Genomic DNA, 26331 nt, shown 5'->3' with positions numbered 1-26331 from the left:
GCCTGACTGACAGTCAAATGAGACTCAACAAATATAAGCCAACCAATCGGAGACGATTCCGGCTGTTTGGATGGATGGAATAACATACTCCAGTGAATACAGTGCAGCATGAACAGAGGATGAAGCATTAAGCGAGCACGTAATCTATGCACAGGTTATCATGTTTGAAGTAACTCAGGTGGAGCTCACTTGAAAATATAGCCTTGGTAAGTTAACACTTTCACTTGCACTATACACGATTTAGCCTATTTACAGGTTTAATTCGCTATGATGCATTCAATTAACAGTTAAGGGTCGCGTCCCCCATAAACCTAAATTACTTCAAAAGCTGACTGTGGTGTTCAGAACTGTTTCAGGGTAAACAGTACCCTAATATAATCTCGTTGTAAACCAGGGACACATCAACCCCTTTTTCTCTCGGGCGGCTGACGCGGGCTTGTTGCGCCTTTTAACGTGCTCCATCGGGGTTTAATAGGCATTAATAGCTTACCCAAATACAGCATAAACGAAGGCTAATAGTAATTAATTTGCAATAGTTAATCCACGTTTTTATTCCTCATGGCGAATACAGCTTCTGATCGGTTTAAAGGTGGATGGGACAACATCGCTGATGAAGAGGCTAAACAGTTAGATGGGACAAAGAACATGGATGGATTTTACGACCAAAAAGTACCTCTCAATAAACCACATGTGAGTCAGATGAAATTGACAAGCAACAATGTTGACAATATCATTGATTGTATTATAATGAGTATGATGAAATTGTATGTGACCAAGTGGGTAGATTCATAGGGGGAATGTGGATGATTAGGCCTATTGATTTCTTTTCCAATTCTATAACCTACTGTGAAACATGATAGCCAAATTACCTCAATAGTTTTGGGCCTGTTGACTATATGGTCCAAGCTCTTGTCCTGTTTTTTCCCCCCTCCGGAAATGTAACATAGGCTTAGAGTAATTTCTGCCTGTTCACTTCCAGCAGTTGTAGCCAACATCGTTTTTTCTTCTGTATCCCTATGCCCCACCCCCCACTTCTTTGAATCCACAGGGGAAGACTTCTGGTGAGAAACCAGTCAATGACAGAAAGCAAAAACACATTCAATCTAACCTGCCATTTGGCACAGAGGGTAAGCTTGGAATTAGGATGGACCAGAGGAAGTTCAATTTACAAGTTGACGTGCAGTATACTTAGATGTTTTGATTTCTTTCTCTTAGCAGCCTGAGTTTCTGATCAAGTATCACAGAAGATGCTCTCTCAGAGCTTCAACAATGAGGTCCAAAGTCAAATGTACCACATGTTTCTATTTTGTTCCAGATCTCTTTCAGGACCTTTATCAGTTGCCGGAGACCTGGCTCTGTTCAGGTAGGTGTCTTGGGTGCATGAGATAGAGACAAATGTAAAGGCAGACAGTCTACATGTTACAGTAGGACGAGGAGCTATGTTTGGTCAAATGAGCAGAAGAGCACTCAAGCACTTGGAAAATGAAAGTGATGAGGCTATAGAGGGGTGGTGTTTTAAATGTTAGGTTTGTGTCTTTGTGGAGGATGAGCCTCAAGTTGCCTTAGTGTTTCAGCCAATTGATGTCTTTACTGGTATAGGCACCTTGTGTGTCATGCATGCATTATAGAACTTTTCAAGCTTCAATCTGTGAGAGGGCAACTGAGAAGACTACCCAGAGTGTCATTACATATTATCCTCTTACCAAGCAGCACGTTTATATACCCTCTTAGCTTTCTGCAAACACTGCATCTCAGCCAGCCACCGACTACCACCTTGTACTTCTTCTAATCTTCACCTTTGTTCTTCTTCTGTTTCTCTGTATATCTCTGCCTCTCTGTCTCTGTCTTATTCTTTCTTATTTTCTCCTTTTTCACTGTAAGTCAGTTTTAAGGTCTCTCCAGTGCTGAAGATGTATTGTTTCCGTTACCCCTTTTGCTGTTTTGGATAAGTTTGGATTGGAAGTTGGAAGTCCATCATTTTGGCAACAGTGTGGACTTTTTTCTTCATTTATTAATTTTCTAATGGCAAGATTGGCTGATTTTTGGGTAATACGAACAAGATGCTTCAGGACATAAGTGCGAGCGTCTTCTTTCCTACCAGCTTGCAGCGCAGACCCGTAGGTTAGTGAATGCTCATTCCCATTGTAAGTTTAATTCCACTCATCTTTTACAAACTGTAATAAGCTGTAAAATATGTTTATAAATGCTCATTTGCTTATGTGAACAAACTCATGTTAATATGGTATATATATATATTAGTTTCAGTGAATAAGGCAAAAAAGCATTTTGTGTCTTTCTATGAAAGTTATCATATTGTGAAGCATTTGCATACGTGTTATGTATGTACGTTTAAAGTTAAGTTAATCAACATATTGATAGTTGAATAATATCACTTCACTGTGTTGTGATACACGTATCTTATGTTTAACATAATTAATAGCAGTTTCAAATACCGACTCCACTTTGTCACATTTTGTTATTTTTTAGATGTATTGTACATTAAATATTTCAAGCAGAAATACATGCAGTGATAGAATGAAATTATGTTATACCTATTTTTGTAATACGTCAATGCAGTGTTGCTGGGTTTCACTAACGTTAGTGCTGACTTTTGCAAGTGGTTGTCAAACTTAAAATCTTATGATGATGGTATAAGTACTTATGACCATATCCAAATTTTAAGGTGAAATATTCTATCAACAATACATATTTTGGTGCTTGTGTTTTATCTGTTTAATTTAGTAATTATTACATTTTAACTTTGATATAATGTTTTAAATTAATTTTGATATTGTAAGTATTTTACTTACTGTAATGCATTTTGTAATACCATTATTGTATTTTGAGTGTCTGAAAACCATATTTAACCAATACCAACAGATAAATGAGGGACACTCACTATTCCGATAACTTATTTCCTTTTTCATGAACTTAGAATACTTTCAATTTGATTTAGGTATATATTTAAAGTGAAATGTGTGCTGCTCAAAAATATTTTGGGTGGACATTTTTCATGCTCTGTTTCAGCTGTACATAGTAAAACCTTATCACCAGGGGGCATCTTAAAGAATAAGACATCTTTTAAATATTTTAGTTTCTCTGGAGGGAAGAAGTGTCTCTATGTAGATATTCCTGAAAGAAATATAATCCTGCCGAGCTCATATCACTGAGATGAACATCTCAACTGTGTAATTTTAAAAGATGACTTCCTGTCTATTAAAATAAAGGAAAGAGCTACATTGCTGCACCCATGTGTAAGATTGATTGGGTCTAGTAATTGGAAATAAGAGATCATTATAGGAGACAGATTGTTCTTCTGATAGCATGGTAGTAGTGGATAGGTCTCTAGTCTTGGGTTTAAAATGGCAAGAAATGAAAAATAGCTAAAAAATAAATGGATGATTTAATGTCCCACAATGGTAGGCTATTGTTCTCATCTGGTGTTTTAGATGTGATTTAACATGACCCATATGGTTCTTCAATTGATTGACTTAGACATTAAATTTGGCAAGGGGAAAAGATAAACTGGAAATTACACCGAACATGTTAATGGATATCAGTTCATAATCAGGTCATATTTTGAAACCACTACCTTAAACAAGCAAATTTGTTAAGACAGTTGCCCATCATCCTCACCTTTATAATGCTTATATCGAGATAATGCAGCAATTGCTGTAGACTATCATAGCCCATACCAGGATCCCAACAGTTTTCTTTTCACTCTGTTCCTCCCGTTTTTATGAATGGCAGCAAAGTTCTTGGGCTGGCTATCTCATTCACATGTTGACACATACTGTATCCCCTTCCACCTAGCCTGGAAGGAGTTCTCTGTGTCCTCTGCCGAACCACATTTTCACTCACATGCTTTTCAGCTCAACACTCACAGAAACCAACTCCAGTCGTGTTTCCTTATTACATTCTCTTTTTTTCTTTTTAGCACTGTAAAATGTTTTGTTGTCTTTTTACTCTTTTGAATGAATGATGATCTAAATCAAACCCATTCACAAATGTCCTGGGAAAATATGACAAGAGATATAAACAATATGGTACAGAACATAGGAACATGACTCAACTTGTTTTTGAAAACCCATGTGTATAAATAAAACTTATAGTAACCTTCCATGATGGAACTCTCTTCAAGATAGTTTTCATTTGTTAGATTGAACTTGAAGGCACATTGCAAATATCTGTGTATAAATATGTATAAATATGTGATGTCAACAAACATACCTTTGACAGGCCTCTGTCAAAACTTAAGAATATTCAAAAATGATTACAAACAAATGTTACAAATATTAAGCAAATGGTTTTTTTTAAAAAGCAGATGCTTTCGACTTTTGTCCTCAAATTAAGGACAGGATTGACCTCTTGACTATTTTGCGTTCGTGAGTTTGTGGTTTGATTAATGCTGATTTTAAAGCTGGGTGTGCTTCACCTTATTTAACCCTTAAATGTTTAGTCACAGAAACATAACAGTTTGTTGCTGTATTCATACTGAGGTTTTCCTTCACATGTGGTGTATTTACAGAAGCCTGTCTTTTGATACATTTCACACTTGACATTTCACCCTTATTCAAACATTACTTTTATCCTCTCATTTTTCCTGATCTAGCTCTGGAGAATGATGAACAGTTTGTTCCAGACTTTCATAGTGAGAACTGTGAGTATTGATCAGACTTTTCATAAGACTTAATTAATTTACATGGTATCTTGTAAAATACAAAGAGATATACAGAGTATTCTTTATTATCACTTAATTTTCCTGGGATTACAGCTCCGTCTGGAGGTTCAGTTCCTTGGTAAAACACTGTTCTGATGCTTAACTCTCATATGCATGATCCAGGATGGTGTATCCTGTTGATCCTGTAGCTCAACTGGCAGAGTAAAGGATAGAGAAATGTGTTAAAATTTGTGGGAGCGTACCTCCTGTGAAAATGTATGTGTTCTGTAAATCTGTTCTGTAGATCACTGGAAAAGCAAAAGCATCAGCTTAAATGGTACTATAAATTTGTAATTTAAAACTCTTGATGTAAGGTGTTATCTTGAAAGCTTTAAAACATTTTGACAGATAACGACACTAATGTAAATCCACTGCAGTCTTGAAATAATTATACCAGTTTCATGTTTCTACAGATGTTGAAAACTGTAGCATATAATGTCTCTTAATAGAGACATTAAGTCAATTAATTAAGTCAATTAAGATCATAATTATTAGACCATTTATTTGCATGTTTAATCGAAGTTGGCTATTTATGTGTTAATACATACACGCCTGTCCAAGTATGCTATCTTCTTAAAATGGACATACTGTAGGAAGTGCAGTTGGCATAGTTCTAGGCTGCAAAATGGTAGTGCCAGCATCGGAAGTGGCAAGGACCATGAATGGCGTGGCAGGGTGCAATGCGAGCTTATGTTTTAAAAATTAGCCAAGAGGGGGCATGTTGCACACCTCATCAAAACAGGGTCTGGCTTGTTCATTTCTGGAACATTATCCTATCTCTGCTCTCTTTCACATGCATCATGTGTTACTCTCTCTCTGCAATGGTTTGAATACCCTGCATCAGGACTTTGTTTATATTATATTATATTATATTATATTATATTATATATATATATATATATATATATTATTATAATATAATATATCTCTGCTGTGCTATTATTATATTATTCCTATATCTATCATGTACTTATTAGCTCTAGTTAGCTAGAACCATGCTAACGTAATGAAATAACATTTCACTTACTTTAACTTTGGCTTTTTACCTGTATTCAGAATAGACACATGGTTCCAGGGAGAAAGTGTTTACCACTGTTTAGTCACACATAATTTTGCGAGTCATTTTATGGTTGCTGCACATACTGAGTGAGGCACAGAATAATGAAACAATTTTGCTTACATTGTTTTTTAGTGTTTTTTCACATGGTAATGTAATGTCCATGTTGGTGTTTGCAATACAATGTCGTTGCATGTATGGCAATGTTAGCATGTATGCACAGGTGGGACAGTCAAGAGCAGATGGACACTTTAGGCTTCAGAGTGGGCAGCCTCAGCACTCCCATATGTGCAAGTCATGTTGCAAGCAGGGGCTGAGATGTTATACAGTCACAATCAGTTTAGGTATCAGGGTTCTAGGCGTATACAAGGAATTTGGTTTCTGCATTTATCACATCCGTAAATTAGTGAACACACAGAGCACACAGTGAGGTAAATAACCCAGAGCAGTGAGCTGCCTTCCTACAGTGGCGCTCGGGGAGCAGTGAGGGGTTAGGTGCCTTGCTCAAGGGCACTTCAGCCATGGATGTGGGCATGGGAGAGTAGTGCTCGACCACTTCCCCCACCCACATTTATCCTACTGGTCGGGGATCGAACCGGCCCGAAGCCCTAACCAGTAGGCCACATATTCATCTCACTCTGTATTCTTTGATACTTGCTTTCCTACACACACTGATAGTGTATTCTGCCTTTCATCAACAATGAAACTAGTTTTCATATTTTTATGTACTACTCACAATCAACCATGCACAATTGCATTATGCAATATCTACTGTTAGTTTTGCCACATTAATATGATCTACCTCACAATTCCCAGTGTCACAAGAATATTAGACTATTACGCATTATAATTAAATTTTACATTACACGAAAAAAAATCAGCCAGTGGAGCATCAAAAAATGCATAATGCCAATAGAACATCTAAACTATAAACAGTCTTCTTTTATTTAGATGTTTTTATATTAAACATGGTTCTTGCATATTTGGAAGTTTATTAATTGAATAATACATTGACAAAAATATCCAACACCCTTGGTAAATTCAGGGGCATTGTGCAAGAAAGGGTATTAAACAAGCCTCTTCTCCTACCCTTTCTTTACACTTACAAAAGGTAAAAATATTTAAGTTTGTCTTTAGAGACCCTCTGCATAGATGTGTAATTTTTTGAGAATGGCTAAAAAGAGCGATTAAGTTGGCAGTCCAAAGGCAGTATGCTATTCAGTTGTAAATCTCAAAACTGCACCGATTAATGTTTTGGTCCCAAGTGAAAATTTACACTAATTATTATCCAAAAATAGACCCTAGGTTGTTGTTACTGTAGACCACAGTTTCCCTTTAAATTGGGCATATTCAAATACTTGTCATTACATTTTCATTTAGAGATTATTGTAAAACTTAAAATATTCAGATTAAAATATTTTGGTGGCACGCATTGGCAGGATGGCACTGGGTAAACTTAAGGTCAGGTACCTTTGTAATGTAGTTGTCTGAAAATTTATTTGCTGTGGTCCTTAAGTTGTTTTGAGTTAGATGTTTAAGTGTGCTTTTACACTTTCTGTATCTTTCACTTGTCATTGTGACAGTATGGCATTGTGTCTCTGTGCAAGCCATTGCCGCAGTCAATGATCTAGAATGGTTATTGCCTTCCAAGAGCATACAAGATCTGGAAGTATACCACAGAATCACAGAATCAGGTTAGTTAGTTTGCAACACACTGGGTAGCCCCGTAGCATCATTTTCAACACACAGGGCAGTCCGATAGTATTTCATAGAACCCTTCATGTTAAAAAATGACACTAAAAAGGTACCCAGTATGTTGAAATAATTGCTCTAAGGGCTATAGACCAATACTTACAATGTGCTACTAAAACAAAATATTACATGTTGTGGTAAATATGGAGACTGATGAAATTATTATAAAAAAAAAAACAATCAATTGTCATAGTTTACATTTCATTTCACTCCATCAATTCGCTCCATCCATCACAAAGGCTCATCAGCATTCTGTGTACTGGGTAGAAGTTCAGCATAGGGTGATAAAGTAGATTTGTATATAGGAACAAACAACACTAACCCTTTGGAAGAACACCCTTTGGAGGAATTGGCATGCTGCACATTTAGAATAGAAGACATTTTTTGAGAGTACAGTATGATGGGCTCCAGCATCCTTCGCGCTTTCCATATAACATCAATTCTACTTCACCCACTTTTTAATCCTTTATTTGGATAGTACAGTGTAGAAAGACAGGGAACAAGTGGGAGGGAGATTGGGGGTAGGATCAGGAAATGACTGCAGGTGGGACTCAAATTCAGTTTCGGTGGGCTCACAAAACAATGCATGGAGAGATATACTGCTACTTGTGCTACTAATAACACTATATCACTTATAATCATAATTGTATAATTGTATTGTGTAAATTCATATTTCTTGTACATTTATGGAAGACTTTTTCTGCCTAATGTTCAACATGATTTTCTTGTTTTTTCCAAATTAGTTTCATTTTGTTGTCTTCTGCTTACAGTGCCATTCCACCACCTGCATCTGAAAATTAAAACAGAGCCACATAGCCCCTGTGCAAAACTCAGTACATCCTGCAGCCACGAGCCATCGTACAAGCTGCATTATGGGGAGAAGTGCCTGTATAATATCAGGTGGGTAACCTTTATGTAATACAGTTTATACTTTCTCTGTTACAGTGGCGCTTCCTTTTAGTTGTAAGAGACACAAGTTGTAGAAGCAAAAACATATTGTAAAGATGAAAGATGAAATCACACACACACACACACACACACACACACACATAACATATACTATTCATTTATTATTTGGAAAAAAACACAAGAATTTGACTCTCTTATAATGAGATGTAATAAAGACTTGAATCTTGAAATATAAAACTATTAAAAAATGATTGCTTGGAATTTGGGTATATAGAATCAATTTCAATAAGACTTTCTTAATATGGCGGACACAAACCCATCACCACATTATTGATCTCTTTCAGCGATAGAATAGTATGCTCATAATGTGATATTTCCAGTCCTATAGTAGAATGTGACTATCATGTACTGTATACTATATGTAACTATAGCATTTCACTTCAAAAAACTGGCAAGTGCGTTTCTAATTTCAACAAGCACGTGAAGCAGTGAAACTAAGCTCTGAATCTAATAATCCACTAGACAGAAGAATCAAATAGTCCTAAACACAACTGTGGTTGCTAATGCACACTTTATTTTCATTGATTAGATTAGCTGTCCTCCCTGTGCTGTTCTATACTTTCTCTGTTCTCGTTCTCATTCCACAATAATCTTGATGTATTTTTTGAAGTTCCACTTGGACATTATTAAATACTGTGTGAATATATTTTTTTTTTGCAAGTAATTTGTTTTGTTTTGTACTAGGTGAAATAATAACATTTTAACATTGCCAAATGGATGCTATGTTTGTTTAAATGAGGTCATGGGCATAAGAATTCAGACTTTACAATTATGCCAGCACAGAACAATACTTGAAAATTAACTACATTTGGATGGGAAAGAATTAAAACTACTAATTGAAGATAGCGGATATCTCCTTATATTACTATTAATATTTCTTAATATTTAACAATGTTTTTGTAGCAAATTTTGCTCTAATGGCAATGTGAGAGAGGTATGCAAAAAAGAGAAATCCACAAATTTAAAAGGATATTATCTTCTGAGGTTAATTTGATTTGTCTGTTGTCCTACAGGATAATGTTGTAATGTTCCAAGCAGTATGTTATTGAAAAAAGATTATAAATTTATCTTTCTGTCCACAGTGCCTGTGAGCAAAAGCATATTGCAGGCATAAAGGCGTCTAATCCTGTGCCTCCACCCAGCAGCACTCCAGTGTCCCCTCATCATGCATCCCCCTTAACAGTCCCATCCAACCCTAAGTCAGACAGGACATTCCCTCACGTAGCAACTACGCAACCTACTCCTGACAGCACATATACCATGGAACACAGGTCTGTCTAAAATGTTTCTGTTTGGGTTTCCAAGTAAACTGGGGGCAGCCGTGGCCTACTGGTGAGCGCTTCGGACTTGTTACCGGAGGGTTGCCTGTTCGAACCCCGACCAGTAGGCATGGCTGAAGTGCCCTTGAGCAAGGCACCTAACCCCTCACTGCTCCCCGAGCGCCGCTGTTGTTGCAGGCAGCTCACTGCGCCGGGATTAGTGTGTGCTTCACCTCACTGTGTGTTTACTGCTGAGTGTGTTTCACTAATTCACGGATTGGGATAAATGCAGAGACCACATTTCCCTCACAGGATCAAAAGAGTATACTTATATATATACTTGAGTATATCATCAAATGAACATCAAATGAACTATAGTATGATTAATTATAGATAGATAGATAGATACATACATACTTTATTGATCCCCAAGGGGAAATACCTCAATAACATCAGATAACATTACTTTTGTTAATAGCATGTTTAGGTAACAGGTAATACGGAGGTATTTAAGACTTGATTTTGTACTACTGACAATGTATAAGTATATAAGTAGAAGTATATATACTCTTTTGATCCCGTGAGGGAAATTTGGTCTCTGCATTTATCACAATCCATGAATTAACACACTCAGCACACAGTGAGGTGAAGCACACACTAATACCGGCGCAGTGAGCTGCCTGCTACAACAGCGGCGCTAGGGGAGCAGTGAGGGGTTAGGTGCCTTGCTCAAGGGCACTTCAGCCGTGCCTACTGGTCGGGGTTCAAACCAGCAACCCTCTGGTTACAAGTCTGAAGCGCTAACCAGTAGGCCACGGCTGCCCCAAGAATGAATAATGTAAATGGAATTGTGTAATGTAATGGAAGACACATGGATATGTCTCTACTTTATTCTTACATCTCTGCAAACATACATAATAGTGTAAGTTGTTTAACTGAAGAAGACTCACTTGTGCAATATCTTTCACATATGCCAGCTCTGTATAGAGTCAAATACAGGTGTGTAGGCCTCTATTAGGTTATCACTAGTATGTCTCTGTGTCCACTATAGGTTCCGACGTCAACTTTCAGAACCATGCCACTCCTTTCCTTCACCCCAAAGTCTGCCTCGTGATGGGCGCCCTATGTGTCATCGGCAGCTATCTGAACCCAGTCTCCTGTTTGCCCCCCAGGGCTTCAAGCAGGAGTACCACGATTCCCTGTTTGAACATCCCATCATGGCAGGTGCCCCTCTTCCACAGATGTATCATCCTTCTATGATCATAAAACAAGAGCCACAAGATTTCACTTATGACTCAGGTACTATATATTTTTACTCATCCAACTAAGGCTGCTCAACGATAGTTTTTACCGTTGTGGTATTCACCATCAGTCGTTGTGTACTTATCACTCCATTGCCTTACCATGATAATGTTCATATAATAGCCTACAATTCTCACCTAATATTTTGTTACCTGCATATGTATTTAATAATAAATAATAGGAATGTTGCGATTGAAAAGTATATATTCTCCCTAAAGACTAAAGCTTCTTAAAGGGCATATTAACTCATTGAATGCCAAGCTGTTTTCGGGAGCTTTGTCCTAGAGTGCCAGCAATCTAGACCATTGTTGATGATTTTTGTACAGCCACAGCATATTCTGTGTCATAGCTATGAACACATACAATGGCTCGTTTAAAAGGTGAGACTTTAAGCTCTCGGTGGGTGCAAATTTCTACACGCCTCTGTTCCTGAGAAATCCCAAGCTAAACAGTGGCTAGTTTTCATCAAAATCGCTGTTTTTTTCTAGAAATGGAGATATAACGTCTTTCATGAAATATGAAGTGTTGCCTGTTACTTACTTGTGTAAACTTCCGGGAAGTGATCAGCGAGACCTGGCGAGACTGCCACCTAGTGATAGACCCACAAAAATGGCCTGGTTTTGACCTGACGTGCATCGTCACTGATTCGACCAAAGCGGCAACGAGTTATGATAAAATGTCCAGATAAAATGTCCAGATTGTGCGTTTTCATGAGTTTTCGATCGTCATATATTTCATTTCCATTAATCACAGAGTTCCCAAAATCACATATAAGGTGTGTTAGAGTGTCTAGTTTCGTAATAAAAAAAAAAGCTAAAAACGTAATATTACGTTTTTGGCACTCAACGCATGGGAAGGAATGAGTTAAATACAACATAAATTAAAAAATAATGAGTTATCACAAAGGTAAAAGTAAAACAGTTTTATATTGTTTAAATTATAATAATGACACAGTAATTTTGTTTTAAAATATTCATTTCTTAAGAAATAAGAAACTACTAATTTGATGCTGTTTAACTTATTTATAAATGGTGCACTGTCAGTTTAAGCGCATTGTGTCCACACATTCTCTAACCCTAACCCTAAACCTAACTTGTTATGACAAAAAACGAATGTCACTGAATAACAGAAGCGTTATGTCATAAACGTTTCTGACTTGTTTATGACACGTTCATGACAGTGTCATGTCACTCTTATGTCGATACTGTCAAGTAAAGTGTAACCCAATTATCAACAACGACAAGCCAGCTGGAACCTGCCACTCTTTCTCTCTCACTCTTGTGACGTGTTCCCAATTTAATGGAGTAGCATAACGTTCAAGTTGGATCTTAATGGAGAGGACCCAAAATGTATCATCTTTATGTAACATGCTGTTAGTGTATTTTGACATCGTAAACGTTCTCTAACAATAGTGAGCAGTTTGCAGTAAAACTAGGGCTCGAATTATCTTTTTGTCTTTAAGGGGGTCTCTCTATCTCATAAAAAGTTGGCACACCCCGTGCATAGCCTAACAAGTCGATGAAATAGCCTAGGCGTACAATATATGCGCACGGTAGGCCTAGGCTTTACCTTGACACACACACACAACAGACATAGATTTTTCATAGAAATTGATTGCTTTTAATTCATTTCAACATATTATTGATTGTAATAGTCCATATTTCATTTCAATTTTACAATACAAAGACATAGACTAAACGATTTAGTCTGTGCCATTCTCAATTTCACAACGTGACTCATTTGAACCAGACCACCGTCTCAGATAGGCTATCCTCAGTGTCAAACACAATAATGCATGTAGTATAACTTATACACAGGGAAAAGCACTAACTGGCAGAAATTATAAGCCATTGCAGCCAAACTATGTTCTAGTATTGTTGAACCGTGGAAAATTAATAGACGAACAATTTTAGAGTTTGCACTGAGATGTTGTCGGGTAGCCATTGAATATTCCGACATCAGAGATTGCTAACAGGTGTTTCAAAATATCTGAGAACTTTCTGGAACTCTGAATGGCAGAGGATAGCTACAGATCATCAGGCAACACAATCATTGTAGGCTGCATTATGGGCCATAATTTATGGCTTTGTCAATCAACATAGAAGAGGTGAAGGTGGAGGTGATAGGACTTTTAAGCACATATCAAACCATATTGGCTAGCCCAATGAACGCCTATATAAATAGACAAAACACTCGCATCAAAGCAGGGTGACTTCTTCAGATTAGCGAGTGCTGTCAAAACGATCATATACGGTTTGCTCATATAGTCTAGTGGTGTGGTGGTGAAGTGTCATGCTGCGTTCAAGAGCGTAGGGTAGGTCTACGTCCCGTAGTAGCCTATATTTTAATTTAACGTCTTTAATGGTAAGACATCGCTGGGGATAGATAATGGCCGGTTGTTTAAGATTAAATTGCAATGCCAGACACCTTCAGATATGAGAGACCCCCTCAGATTTTTGACTTTGTTGCTTTCATGGGAGCCAGTCCTCACTCTATGGGAGCTCGGTTCCCTCTGGCTCCCACGTAATTCGAGCACTGAGTAAAACCACTATTTATTGGCTAAATGGTCCCTCCTCTGTCCCTTGGTGTGGGTCCCTCCTGTGCTTTTAACATCAGGCAACTTTTAAATCGAAACTTTTTGCCTACAAGCCCCTCACTGTTCCTCTCCATCTTCAGCTAACTCCATAGACAGTAAACTAAACTCTCAGGTTTACGGCTTCAGGTTTTGCGGCTTCCGTTCCGTGACATCAGCCCCTACAAAGGAAGTAGGTAAACAAAATTAGTTAATTGCGTTTTTTACACTTCCTAAACATTAGGCTGCTAATGTCTAATTCCAATACAATCCAGAAACCACAGGCAGACAATGTTTAAACATTCCAGCACTAATGACAGAAAGTAAGATCATTTGACATTTAAGCCTACCAATTCACAGCAGGCCTTGTTCCACTGTAACTTATTAGAACAAACTAACCAAATTAAACAAGTTTCAGGTAGAATGTTTTATGTCCAACTGAACACTCCTTTTCGGAACATCTCAATAAGAATTAAAACATAATGAAAAATGCATTAGTCTACTTAGTCGAGAAGGACCATGACCGTAATGTAAAGGATAGGTGAATGGTATAAGTAGCAGTAAGCCGTCCATTTATGATAAAATGTAAACAGTTTATAGTAATTAATGAACTACCAGATCGAGCTAAAATTCTGATAGATGACGTTTGGAAATATGTCATAGGGCCTGTGTGTAAATAAAGAGGGTCTGCCTACAGCTGGATGCAATATGTTCCTGCACCATGCCGATAGAAGGTTACTTTCACCGGCATTCTGAACAGCCCATTTGATGAGCGGCCCTTCTGACATGTGCCCAAAATCCACACGGCCAGTCCGTCACTAATAACAGATCAGCAAAAAGATGAAAACAAGACAAAGTTGCTTAAAGAAGCAGAAGAAGAAGTCTGGTTATTCCTTCGCTGTTTCTGGGTTTTCGCCTGATTTTGGCTCGCATTTTTCACGACATTTTTCCCCCTGCAGCTTCGGTAGCAAGTGACTGCTACGCTAAACCCCCACTAGCTAGCGAGCTAGCCATCAAGAAACCAAGCTAAACACATACAGGGCTCACAATAAAACGGTCGAGCAAACACATTGTTCAAGAGACTATCAAACCACATTACAAAAACGAAGTTCACCCAAGTGTGGCTACTTACAATTTCAGCAGCAACAAAGCCAAGTCGGAGTCCGTTTTGCAGTCTTCTTAGAAACTACAATCTTACTACATTTTCGAGGCCTTCCGCCGAGTCACATCCAGATTTCTTCGGTCCGGGAACAGAAAGTTGCATATTCGGTTTTTCCGCGGAGAAGCACTAGGGGGAGACGAAGCACCCACCAAACGACCCAAAAAGTGTTGTAGAACCATCAGAATGACTCTCAACCTGCATAATTAAGGTCAATTTTGCTAAAATTGTTGCATAGGGCCTCTTTAAATCAAGATAAGAAATAATCAATAATATGATATTTCTTTTTTTGTATCTACAATAATTAAATATAGTTGTAGATACTAACAACAAGACATTATTTATTAACATATATATTGATTATAGAATCATAATCTTATTCTGATGTCTATTTAATGCTTAATTCAAGCAACTTTGTCTTGCTGACTTGTTATGAGCAAGTTTAGCCTGTTTAGACATCAATGTTCCAAAAAAAAGAATGGAAATCTAATTATTAACTTAAGTTAAATATCTTAACATAAATACTTAAAATAAGCATTAACTTACCTAAATTAAGACTTTTTAGGTCCCTGATCCCCTAGATATTTTCTCGTGTTTCAAGTTAACTTAACAAGTGCCATTTTCTTGCTGCACTGGCAGAAACATTTTCTGTAAATAAGTTACTTTTACCCAAAATTGTATTTTTTCCCTCTTATTTTTGGAAAGGCATTTTTGCAGTGTATAACATGTTGTTTTTAACATGTTAGTGCTCCTCATTCTCAGCTAACTTTTGTCATTCCTATAATATCAACATTCAGTATTACAAAAATGAAAACTGTTCAGTTTCTGTAATCTCTGTCCACACATGCAGCTGAATAGAGAGACATATGTACTCTACAATGCAAGAACACAATGTTGCAGGTCAAATATGAATGCAGCTACTGTATGTGGCTGCAAGAACAGCAGCATGGATATCATTTAATGTTTGAAGGTAGAGCATTGAAAATAGCCGGATGGCTGAAATATCTTATCTTGCTCTCTATTAAAACTAGTTTCTCCTTTTGCAAGACTTTGTCTAGTTACTTTTTTCAGAGTGCGAACCACTTATAGCCTCTTCTTCATATAATTAAATGTTTTCCTTAATAATCCATTATTTATAATATCTTATTGTATCTGCTTAGAGGTAGGACAGTATGAAGGAAAAGTAGAAAATAAAAACCTAACAATTGTATGTGATATTATTCAGAAATGTATTATTATGTACCCATAGTTGTCAAATTATATCCATAATGATTTTTTCTAGGAAAACAAGGTTGATATATGTATAGTGTTCATTATATATGATAATTTGTCATATTAATAAATTATATGTTATTTTGTACATCCACCACCACATTAAGAAATCAGGAAGTCAATCACAAAACAATGCTCTGAAAGTATAAATCAGTGGAAAGTGCATAGGGTGTATACTGTGTACACATTCTAGATATATGGGAATTACCTTTTACATGTAAAGCTGTACTTTTTTCGTTGTTCTATTTGGCAGTCAAATATAGGCTTATATGTTGAACTCTAATTAAGCTAATGTTCATTAAGCATAATTAACTTTAGTGGCCAAGGTAAAGTTTGACATAGCTACCCTAATTAATGATGACATTTGAAGATTTAACATTTAGACACTTGTGATTGTATAGTATTGATAATTATTGATTATTGATATGATATAACATTGACTATCCTATGTACAGTAGATTTACCTGAGTAAAATTTTTTACTGTATTTTTACAGTAGTTTAAATGTTGATTGCTCTGCTAAATTTAGTCGCTTGCCTTAAATGTCACTTTAAAGCAAGAGGGCAAGAGTGAGAGTGGGTTTGGTAGAGGATATACCCATGGCTGTGGTTACCTGCAGCATGCGGCATGCAGCCCCCAGCCTCACAGCCGAACCAAAGCCATGGGTATACCCTTTACCAAGGCCACGATCACGAGTGCCATATTGTTTTTATGCAACAGTTCCACTTAGACCTAATCAAGTTTAAAAACATCAAATTATGTTTTCTATCATTCATTTTGTTTTTTGTTTGTTCATCCCCTGCCCCAAAAATAGTTCCAAACTATAGTGATGGCGTCTACTGTTGCCAAGCAATGGAAAATGTCTTTTTGCAGCCAAGAGAGAGGCCATGTGCACCATAATTTGTATGCTCTCTTGTCCTCATGTTACATTCTAATCTGAACATTCACCCTACTCTCCATTCACTCCATTTTCTCTCTCTTGCTGTCAAATGTCACATCATGAAATCACAAAGCGAGACTTTGAATGAAAAGAATGTTTGTGTTTTTCAGGTGTGCTGTTCCAAGTCCTTAATGTCACATTACACAGAATAGGCAGGTAGCATAAATAAGGTTTCCAGGCACTCGGCAGGCCCGGGGTGGGTAATCGGGAGAATCGGGAGAATTCCCGATGGGCCGCTTCACTTTTGGGCCGGTCGAGGAAAAAAAATATTGACATTTGTCACGTTAGTCTAACTTCTCTTAAAGTAGGCTACACGTTCCGCATTCTGTGCATGGCACTGTTGCCTCTGCATGGGTTGTAGCCTACCGTGTGATGGAGTTCTCCCCTCCCAAAAAGAGTGTGTTGGGTCCATATAGCCCGTCTTTTCCAAAAAGTTTTCTCTGATACGGATAGCCGGGCCGGCCCTACAGTAGCCATAAGCGTCAGGAAGGATGGATGGTAGAAAGAGGCCAGGAGGGACTGAAACGGCCAGGTAGATGCTGTTAAATGTGCCAAACTTCCAGATTAGGCCTACAGACAAAAGTGACAACTGGTAAAGAGAGATAGCCTATAGGCAATGATTATTAGCAGTTATTGGGCTAATATTGGACGTTTGTAGCGTTGTCAAGCTATTTGCAAGCAACATATTAAATTACTTAAAATATTATACTTTTGTATCCGATTCATAGACTTTGCAGTATGCAAATATTAATAACAAAACTGAAGTTTGATCTGTGTAGGCCTATGCGGTAAAAATTGTAGCCTCTGAGCAGCAGATCAACCAGTCGACCACTGAAAATGATGAGCCCGAAATTAGTGATGAGGAGGCCATGACTACAGGGACAAGTAGAGAGGATAAATTAAAGTTATTTAATGTAAGAAAGAGCAATTATGCTACATGATGAACCTATATGCCTTGTTTGCTTAGAAGAGGGTGTAGTAAAGGAGTAGGCTAAATCACCAAACAACAATATAGCCTACCCATGCAAAAAACATGTAGCCTAAACATTAGTTCAATATGCCTCTTTGTGGAAGTGTGGGATAGGCTACATTTCAAAGGCTTTCTTTCTTTATTTCTGTCTTTCTTTCTTTCTGTTTTTGTTAACTTGTGGAATAGTGGAATATTTTTTGTTAACTTCTGAGTTGAAGTGAATTATTATAACCCTTACACATTTGTTGAACCATGGTACTAATAAAAACTACAGGATAGTAAGAGCTGAAATGTTGCTTCATTTATCAAATTTCCACCACTATGGAAAACGTCTTGGGCCTTGGGCCTGAAACTCCCGGGCTGAAAAGTGGCCCCACTCCGGCCCTGGCACTCGGTACACACTTAAAGAAACCAAACATGCCTTTTATGTATGTAATATCTCAATTGACTGTACTCATATACTCATAAACCAACTTGAGTTATCAAAACAAACATTATGGCTAAATATGGTTTGGGGCATGCACATATTTTCATTCAATCATAACACAGAAAAACACCACAATTGCTATACATTAATGCATTTATAGCATACATAAATTATGTTTATATACTTCTAAATGTAACTATGTGTAGCCAAACGGAACGAAATACAATCACTATTCAGTGGTAACATTCAGAATCTCCTCTGAAGTAAAATATTTTTTTTTGCCACCTCTTCCACCTCTAATTCAATCTGACAAATTTCATTTTGCATATGAAGTCAGTCAGCTATCCATTCAGACCATGTCAGAGACCAATACAACTTGCAAAACCCTCATTTCAATACAGCTTTCACCATTGCCACTGTTTTCTCGCCATTTGATATCTTAATAAAGTACATGTAAGTGCATTTTTCAGTAAGTGCATTTTTCAAAATAATTTGTACAAACTGCACTAGTGGATTACCTGCAAAAGTATGTAACTTGCTCAAAATGCTTAGTTTATGTCTCAAAAGCAACAATCATGTCAGTGCCATAAGAATGACAAGTCCTTATGCCATTGTTTACAAACAAGATAGTCAATGCTAGTCATGTTGGCAATAAAACTGTTTACTCATTTCTGATGCAAACTAAAATTAAATTGAAAAAATATATGTTTTCTCAGTCGCTTTGGTACATTTGTTTGACATTTGTCAAAACAGTTTGTACAAACTGCATCACCTAGTAGCTAACCAGCAAAAACACATAACTTGCATTGTAGCCCCCTCTGGCCCGTGGCCTATTCCTATTTCAACCTTGCAGGGCTTATTGCTTTTATGAAACAGTTACTACATACACTTGCAAGGTTCACAAAATAAGCACACATTATTGAAATTGAATGGTTATTCTTCCTCCAAGCAATGTAGTTCTTCAGTGACAATGGTTGTTAAGCAACATGCAGATATTGCTGCTTAGAGGCCATTACAAAATATGCTTTGCCAGTAGATTTGGACAAATCTGAACCTGTTGATTGAATTTTTAAGAATGTCTGTATGTCTGACATTGAAAACAAAAAAACAGTTTAATCGGAAAATCTTGTCTCCAGTTTATGAAAGCCTTTTCTGAGTTAAAAGTCAGATGGCCTTTTACTGAAAGATGAGTTCATTTATAAAATTAAGACTCGTTATTGGACAAGGGGTCTGTTTATTGTTTTGGCTCTGTTAGATCTTAATTTCCTGTAAGCCAGGCTTTGTTTGGTCCTTCTGAAGAGTTGGAAACTAATTGTCTCCCATGGGTCAAGGCCAGCAGCCCAGTGCTAATTAATAAATCTCCTCTCAGCTTGTGTTTATTCATGACATTGAAATTTCACAGAAGTGGTCACTCCTAGTGATTCAGTGATTCCAATCCAGTGATTTCCTCACAAATCAAATGTCGATAGTCAAATCAACATCATTATGTTGTGATGGATGTCCAGAAACACTGGTAGTGGTCAGTAATGTTATATGGGCTTTCAATTAAAGAAATTCCATCCAACCTGTTCCAAATTGGTGGAGGATCTAGTCATGAGTGGGGCAGGTACTTAGCTACTGGGTATAACACCTCATTAGTTTCCTCACAAGCAGTTTAGAATGACAAGTTGCACATTTCTTACACATGCATACATAGGAAGGTTGAGGGAAAAGTGGAAGTTTTTGTGTGAAAACATGGGAGGAGAAGCGCTGACAGTGATAGATTAGGTATTCTGGAAGTATCAAAACTACAGGGAAAAATGTTTGCCTTGTAAAAGAAAGTGTAATCCAGACTGCGATTAAATGTGTCAATAGGAGAAACTTCCAATGGACAAACAATCAACGACTCAATCTGACAAATCAACAAATCTGAGTCGTTGATAGAGACTTCTAAATTCGGGGCGGGGCAGTGGTAGCGTAGTGGTTAAGGAACTGGGTTAGCATGTAGTAGCCTGAAAAGTTCTGTGTTCAATTGTGCCCTTGAGCAAGGCACTTAACCTGTTGCTGCGGGGACAATGGCGTTTGTAATATAATTAACATAAGTCGCTTTGAGAAAAAAGCATCAGCTAAATGAATAAATGTAAATGTAAATTGTGTGACTCACTAAATTTCCCGAACTCTAATTTTGTGAGCAGGGTAAATTCGGGCTGGCTTCCAGGCTAGGGTTTCGGCTCCTTATGTGCCGAGGTGAGCGTCAAAGTGTGTGTGTGTGTATGTGTGTGTGTGCTGTACATATGTTCTGTACATGTGTGCACACGCATGTGTGTGATGATAGATTTATAGATAGACAGGCAGGCAACAGGCCCTTATTGTCCATTTGCTTGGTGGAAACAAAAGGAAATTGTTAGGAAGGCTGCAGGTCTGGGCTTTGAGGCTGCAGTACCACTTATCTGTCCCTTTAGCATTTGAGAGTAAAAGAGCTGTGCACTGGTGTTATCATTTTCTCTTAATAAATAGTGTATCACAAGATAAAGATATTTGGGAAACACTGGAATATGGTTAAATCTGATGTCACGCCTGTGGCCATCGCCAAAATGTGATGTTGAAATACTATTGACTGATAGAGAACATAGCATGCAAGCTTACTGTCATATACTTCTTTTGTACAATTAGACCCACAAAACAAAAAAAACATCATTGTCATTGTAACCCTACAATAGGACTTGGAAGTCAGGACATTAAAGGTGAAGAACGTGTTTGTTTTTCCTCTTTCTGATTGGTTTCTTTTGATGTGTTAACTGAATGTATCTTTGCTGACTTGGTTGATTTGGTCTTTCCAGCCTTTGTTCACAGGAAATGATAGCATGTCTAAGGCTGATTAGATTACCACTAATATTTCTGACATGTTCATTATGGTGAATAACCATGGAAATTACCCTCTGTCAATGAGAAGGGCATTATCATTTTACTCACTTAGTAAACTGTTCATTGTGTTTTGTGGTATGGAGATCACAATTCACAGTCATATGTTGTTTTTGTAAACAGTGGTCTTATCGAGAAATATAGTGTGAAATAGTGCACTTATCAAGTATTATGCAATATAATGTTTACATTTCTTGGAATCCTGACAGCACGATTGTTTCCCAAGCAGGGTAAACAATAAAAGGACACTTGTTATTTCAAATAAATCTTTTGAGAAATATGGGTTTATAATTGAAATGTTGATGAAAAACAATATTGTGTAAAATGTCAGTGTTGGAATTATCAATGTGTTAGCATGCCACCTCCCTTTTAATCTGCAGAGAAAAACAAGAAAGGCCTTATGACAGGTGGCAACTGTTAATGTCCTGGACTTATAAAGGTTTTTAATTCACACTTTGTTATGGCTTCTACAGAAGTTCCCAGCTGTCATTCTGTATGTCTGAGACATGAAGGGTATCTGTCTTACCCTAACAGGACTGAAGGTAATTGTAACACTCAATTTTACAAATGAAATTATCGTCTCCACCTGCTCACTTGACAGAGAAACTGTAAAACTCAGATAACTCAAAGAGTGTTTTATAAGAAACATGTAATTAAATTAAATTAAAAATTTAATTAAAAAAGACAAAGCAAATTATAGAAAAAAATAGCCATATAACTAGACCCTGCCAAAAAATCAGAAACCTTTATCATGCCCTTATCAATTGTTTATTTGGTTTTATGATGTCTCACGTGACCCTGTTTATAATTCATGGCCCCGTTTAGCCGGGTATTAATCTTATGTCATATACTGTACCTTTATGTTTAAAGGTGCTCTAAGCAATGTTACACGGTTTCTAAGCAAAAACATTTTTTGCCACATACAGCAAACATCACCTCACTATCTGCTAGCTGAATGCCAATGCGGTCTCTGTGAACAGCCCAGGCTCCAAAAATGGCAACAAAAACAACTTGGTCCAACTTGCACCATAAAAAAATAACAAAATTGTTCCAGCCAATCACCGACGAGACGAGATGCGCATTTAGGAGAGTTTCACTTGCACAGGAGGGAGTGGGAGAGAGTAGTGAGATAGCTCTCTGTTTTGTTTGAATGTCAACAGAAGTGACGTTACCCAACATCGCTTAGAGCACCTTAAAGTAGTCGTTTCATGAGTACAAGTAAAATAAATTGATGCACTGACCATATATTTTCTGTTTGAATTAAGACTTTTTACCTGAATACCTGGTGATTTTGTGTGTTTTCTTTTCCAAAATTAGTTTAATGCTATTAATATTCCACATGGGTGTGTTAAATCATATTTTCAATTTGCACAGTTAGGTTAATCCCACCACACACACACACACACACACACACACACACACACACACACACACACACACACACACACACACAATGACGAATTTGTTTATCTCATAGCAGATATTTCCTCAATATTCTGTTTCTCACAGGTTGCATGTTCGATAAAGTGACACGACACTTCTATGACGATACATGCGTGGTGCCAGAAAAAACAGAGGGTGAGTTTTTGCATATATATGTTCATGGTTGTTGATATTTATCTTTCTTTTTGTAATTTCGGAACTGAACGTCCACAAATACACACTTGGCAGCAGCGCACAAAAATAGCACTGATTAAGTATCCATGCAAGCACAGTACAAAATGATTAATAAAAGAGAACAATGGAAAGAAACATAACAGAACATAACAGGGAAGAATGATGGAAAGGATTACATAACCTAAAACCTGAACAAAAATTAAAAAAAAAAAAAGATGAAGGGAATTTGAAAAATCAGAGAAAACCAGGTTCTAAGAGTTTATTTAATCTTAGACCCGTTAACCAAACTGTCACAGTTTCCATCAAGCTGAAAAGAAAATGTAAGTATATTTTGTTATTCCCAGTGAGACATGGGAAGTAAGCATAGTGGCTTGGACCCAACTATAAATTATTTCAACCAATGTACATTGCTTCAAGGAGGGGTGATGTATGACTTGGTTAAAAACATTATATACTGCATATACTGTTGATGGTTTTGACTGATGTTTAAAATGTCTGAAGTTGACATTATATCCAAAAGAATACAGTGCCTATAAAAATATTAACCCCCTTGGACATGTCCCCCTTTTATTGATTTTACAAATGGAATCATGGTCAATATTGTTTTTTTTACAAGAATTAAAAAGCTCTTTAATGTCAAAGTGAAAACAGATTTCTACAAAGTAATGTCAATTGATTAATAATATATAATGTAAAATAAGCGATTGCATAAATATTCACCCCCTTCAAGTCAGTTTAATATAATTGAATAGATGCACCTTCAATCACAGCTTGGAGTCTGTTTGGATAGGTATCAATTAGGCTTGGACATCTGGATATTGCAACTTTACTCCATTTTCCTTTGCAAAACTGCTCAAGTTCTGTCAGTTAACACATCGATTGGGTGTGAACCCAATTCCCTTTTCAGGTTTTGCCACATATTCTGTATTGGATTGAGAGGTCTTGGGCACACAAGTATGTTCACCTTGTCTTTAAACCATTTCTGTGTAGATTTCACAGTCTGCTTCAGGCTATTTTCTTGCTGGAAAATCTTCTCCAAAGTCATAGTTCTCTTGCAGACTGAATCAGATTGTCCTCTAGGACAAAAAGTATTGTGTGTTTGTGGTGATGTGCAGTGTTTGGTGTCCACCAAACATAGCATCTAGTCTGATCGCCAAAAAGCTCAATTTTGGTGTCATCAGACCAAAAAACTTCTTCCATTTTGAGTCTACCACATGCCTTTGGGCAAACCTTAGTCAAAATGTAACATACGCTTTACCACTCACACATAAAACTTTCACTTGGGCTGAAGCTTTTATGTCATATGCCTTAGTGGCCTCCCCCACCAGTCTGCTCATTGCATGGTCACTCAGTTTTTGGGGATGGCCTGTTCTAGGCAGATTACACATTTCATGATGAAATTGTAGCCAGGGATACTGATTAACCAGCGACTAGACCTACCAGACACAGGTGTCTTAGACACATTATAGACATTCACTGCACTTAGGCAATCTGTATTTCAGTAATTGTAAAAGTATTATTTAACATTACTTTGTAGAAATCTGCTTTGACTTGACATTAAAGAGGGTTTTTTATAAATTATTGTAAAAAAAAGGCCAAATTAAATTGACTAAGATTCCATTCAAAAAGCAATAAAAGGGGAACATATCCAGGGGGGTTAATACTTTTTATAGGCCCTGTAGGCTTCATTACAATGACCTGATCGTTTGAAATCAAATAAACTGAAGTTTGTAGGACATTTTTGTATGAAGGACAAGGGGTTTAGTTTTGTGAAACTGCAATTGATCCCTAGGTGATATCAAGCAGGAGGTAGGGCTGTATCGTGAAGGACCCACCTACCAGCGCCGTGGTTCTCTACAACTTTGGCAATTTCTGGTGGCTCTGTTGGATGATCCGTCAAATTCACACTTTATTGCCTGGACTGGGCGTGGTATGGAATTCAAGCTCATAGAGCCAGAAGAGGTAACAGTTGGAGAAAATTAGTCTTCATACTTTCAACAGACACATCTCTTTGATATCTGTTTAGATGTCAACTGACATACTATGTTATCATGCACATATTTTTTATACATACTACGTTATCATGCACATATTTCTATGTTATCATGTCATCATATTACATACACAAATCGTCTCTGATCATAGAGATCATAAAATCACTTGAACTCTATAATTAATTTAATCCTGGTCTAGTCAGGAAACAAGGCTGTTGGAGAATAGTTTGTTCAATTTGTAATAGTCAAACTGATTTACATATAATTTTGTGTATGTGCCTTTCAAAGGTTGCCCGACGATGGGGGATTCAGAAAAATCGTCCTGCAATGAATTATGACAAACTCAGTCGTTCATTACGTTATTACTATGAAAAAGGGATCATGCAAAAGGTTTGAGATTGTCTCAATTCTCTGTTCTGTTTCACATACTTGTGAATTTAACAATATACACAAGATTTTTTATTCTTTTTTTGTTATATGGTTACAGGTGGCTGGGGAGAGATATGTCTACAAGTTTGTGTGTGACCCAGAGGCACTATTCTCTATGGCATTCCCAGACAATCAACGGCCTGTCTTGAAAACAGAAGTGGAACGACAGATCAATGAGGAAGACACTGTGCCACTGTCACACTTTGATGAGAGCATGGCATATATGCAGGAAGGAACATACTGCAGCTCACGTCCCTACAACGAAGGCTATGTCTACTGATGCCTGTTGACCACAAACATTTTTTTTTCTGCTATGATGACTAAGACCATTTGAGAGACAAAAGAGCATTCACAAAATCTTTCTACTGTCTCTCTCTATGTCTGCCCTGGTGCTGTTCCCTCATCCCTTCTACAATGACAACCAGGACTCAGCAAGCACTTTAGAAACAGTGACTGTGAGGGTGTAACTCACACATAGAACAAACTGTTTACTCAATCTTTCTGTCTGTATGGAATTAAAAGGTTACTGAAGCAAGACAGCTGTTACAGCATGCCACATACGCCACATCACCAGAAAATACTCCCACCATCCCAGAGAAAAGCATTCACACAAATTTATTTCACTGTTTCACAATTAGTGTTTTCTCTTCTGATTTTCTTAGTTGTATCATATGTGTAATATAATATGTTTTGTCATGCGCTGCTGTGGTCCAAGTTGCATTCATCATTATGTGAAATGAGTTCAAATCAATTGTGGTAAACTGAATGCGTCAGTTCCATAATATAATTACATAAATAAAACTACTGAAAAATATATTTTTTTCAAAGAAGTTGTGTGACAGTGTTACAAATTAAATGCCCAGTACAAAATTCTAGTCTTTGTTAAGTCAGTATGGTCACAGAAGTAGTTTAATAATTTCTCCTGGAGTTATTCAATAGTAATATGAATAATGAGTGCATATGATTTATGATGCTCCTGATCAAGGGCAAAG

At 37.2% G+C, this 26331-nt stretch overlaps 1 protein-coding gene across 5 annotated transcripts; it reads left to right on the top strand.

Moving 5' to 3' along the window:
* Nucleotides 1-5: 5 nt before the first annotated feature.
* On the top strand, nucleotides 6-26153 carry etv1 (ETS variant transcription factor 1). Of its 5 annotated transcripts, none has more exons than XM_048261321.1 (14): nucleotides 6-206; nucleotides 572-690; nucleotides 1049-1127; nucleotides 1316-1363; nucleotides 1882-2121; nucleotides 4613-4660; nucleotides 8300-8429; nucleotides 9644-9769; nucleotides 10809-11056; nucleotides 21773-21841; nucleotides 22809-22877; nucleotides 24709-24878; nucleotides 25199-25300; nucleotides 25398-26153. In XM_048261321.1, exons 5-14 carry the CDS (start codon nucleotides 2061-2063, stop codon nucleotides 25617-25619), a joined length of 1245 nt encoding a protein of 414 aa, XP_048117278.1. In that variant the 5' UTR covers nucleotides 6-206; nucleotides 572-690; nucleotides 1049-1127; nucleotides 1316-1363; nucleotides 1882-2060; the 3' UTR covers nucleotides 25620-26153. The 5 variants fall into 5 exon arrangements, with proteins under 5 accessions (XP_048117278.1, XP_048117275.1, XP_048117274.1 ...); XM_048261318.1 differs by having other exon boundaries at nucleotides 8-206; nucleotides 1886-2121; nucleotides 9581-9769; XM_048261317.1 differs by having other exon boundaries at nucleotides 8-206; nucleotides 9581-9769.
* Nucleotides 26154-26331: the final 178 nt, after the last annotated feature.

This window comes from Alosa alosa, chromosome 13 (genome assembly GCF_017589495.1).
Source record: "Alosa alosa isolate M-15738 ecotype Scorff River chromosome 13, AALO_Geno_1.1, whole genome shotgun sequence".
Taxonomy (NCBI): domain Eukaryota; kingdom Metazoa; phylum Chordata; class Actinopteri; order Clupeiformes; family Clupeidae; genus Alosa; species Alosa alosa.
Note: the sequence above shows the minus strand (reverse complement) of the source record. Positions and strands in the feature narration are given on the sequence as shown.

What these genes read in the sequence shown, in the direction of transcription:
- etv1 (XM_048261318.1), top strand. Translation starts at nt 2,061, where the DNA reads ATGCTTCAGGACATAAGTGCGAGCGTCTTCTTTCCTACCAGCTTGCAG. An exon ending in CTTGCAGCGCAGACCCGTAG is followed by an intron (nt 2,122 to 4,612) that starts GTTAGTGAATGC and finishes TTCCTGATCTAG; the next exon opens with CTCTGGAGAATGATGAACAG. An exon ending in AAGTGCCTGTATAATATCAG is followed by an intron (nt 8,430 to 9,580) that starts GTGGGTAACCTT and finishes TTCTGTCCACAG; the next exon opens with TGCCTGTGAGCAAAAGCATA.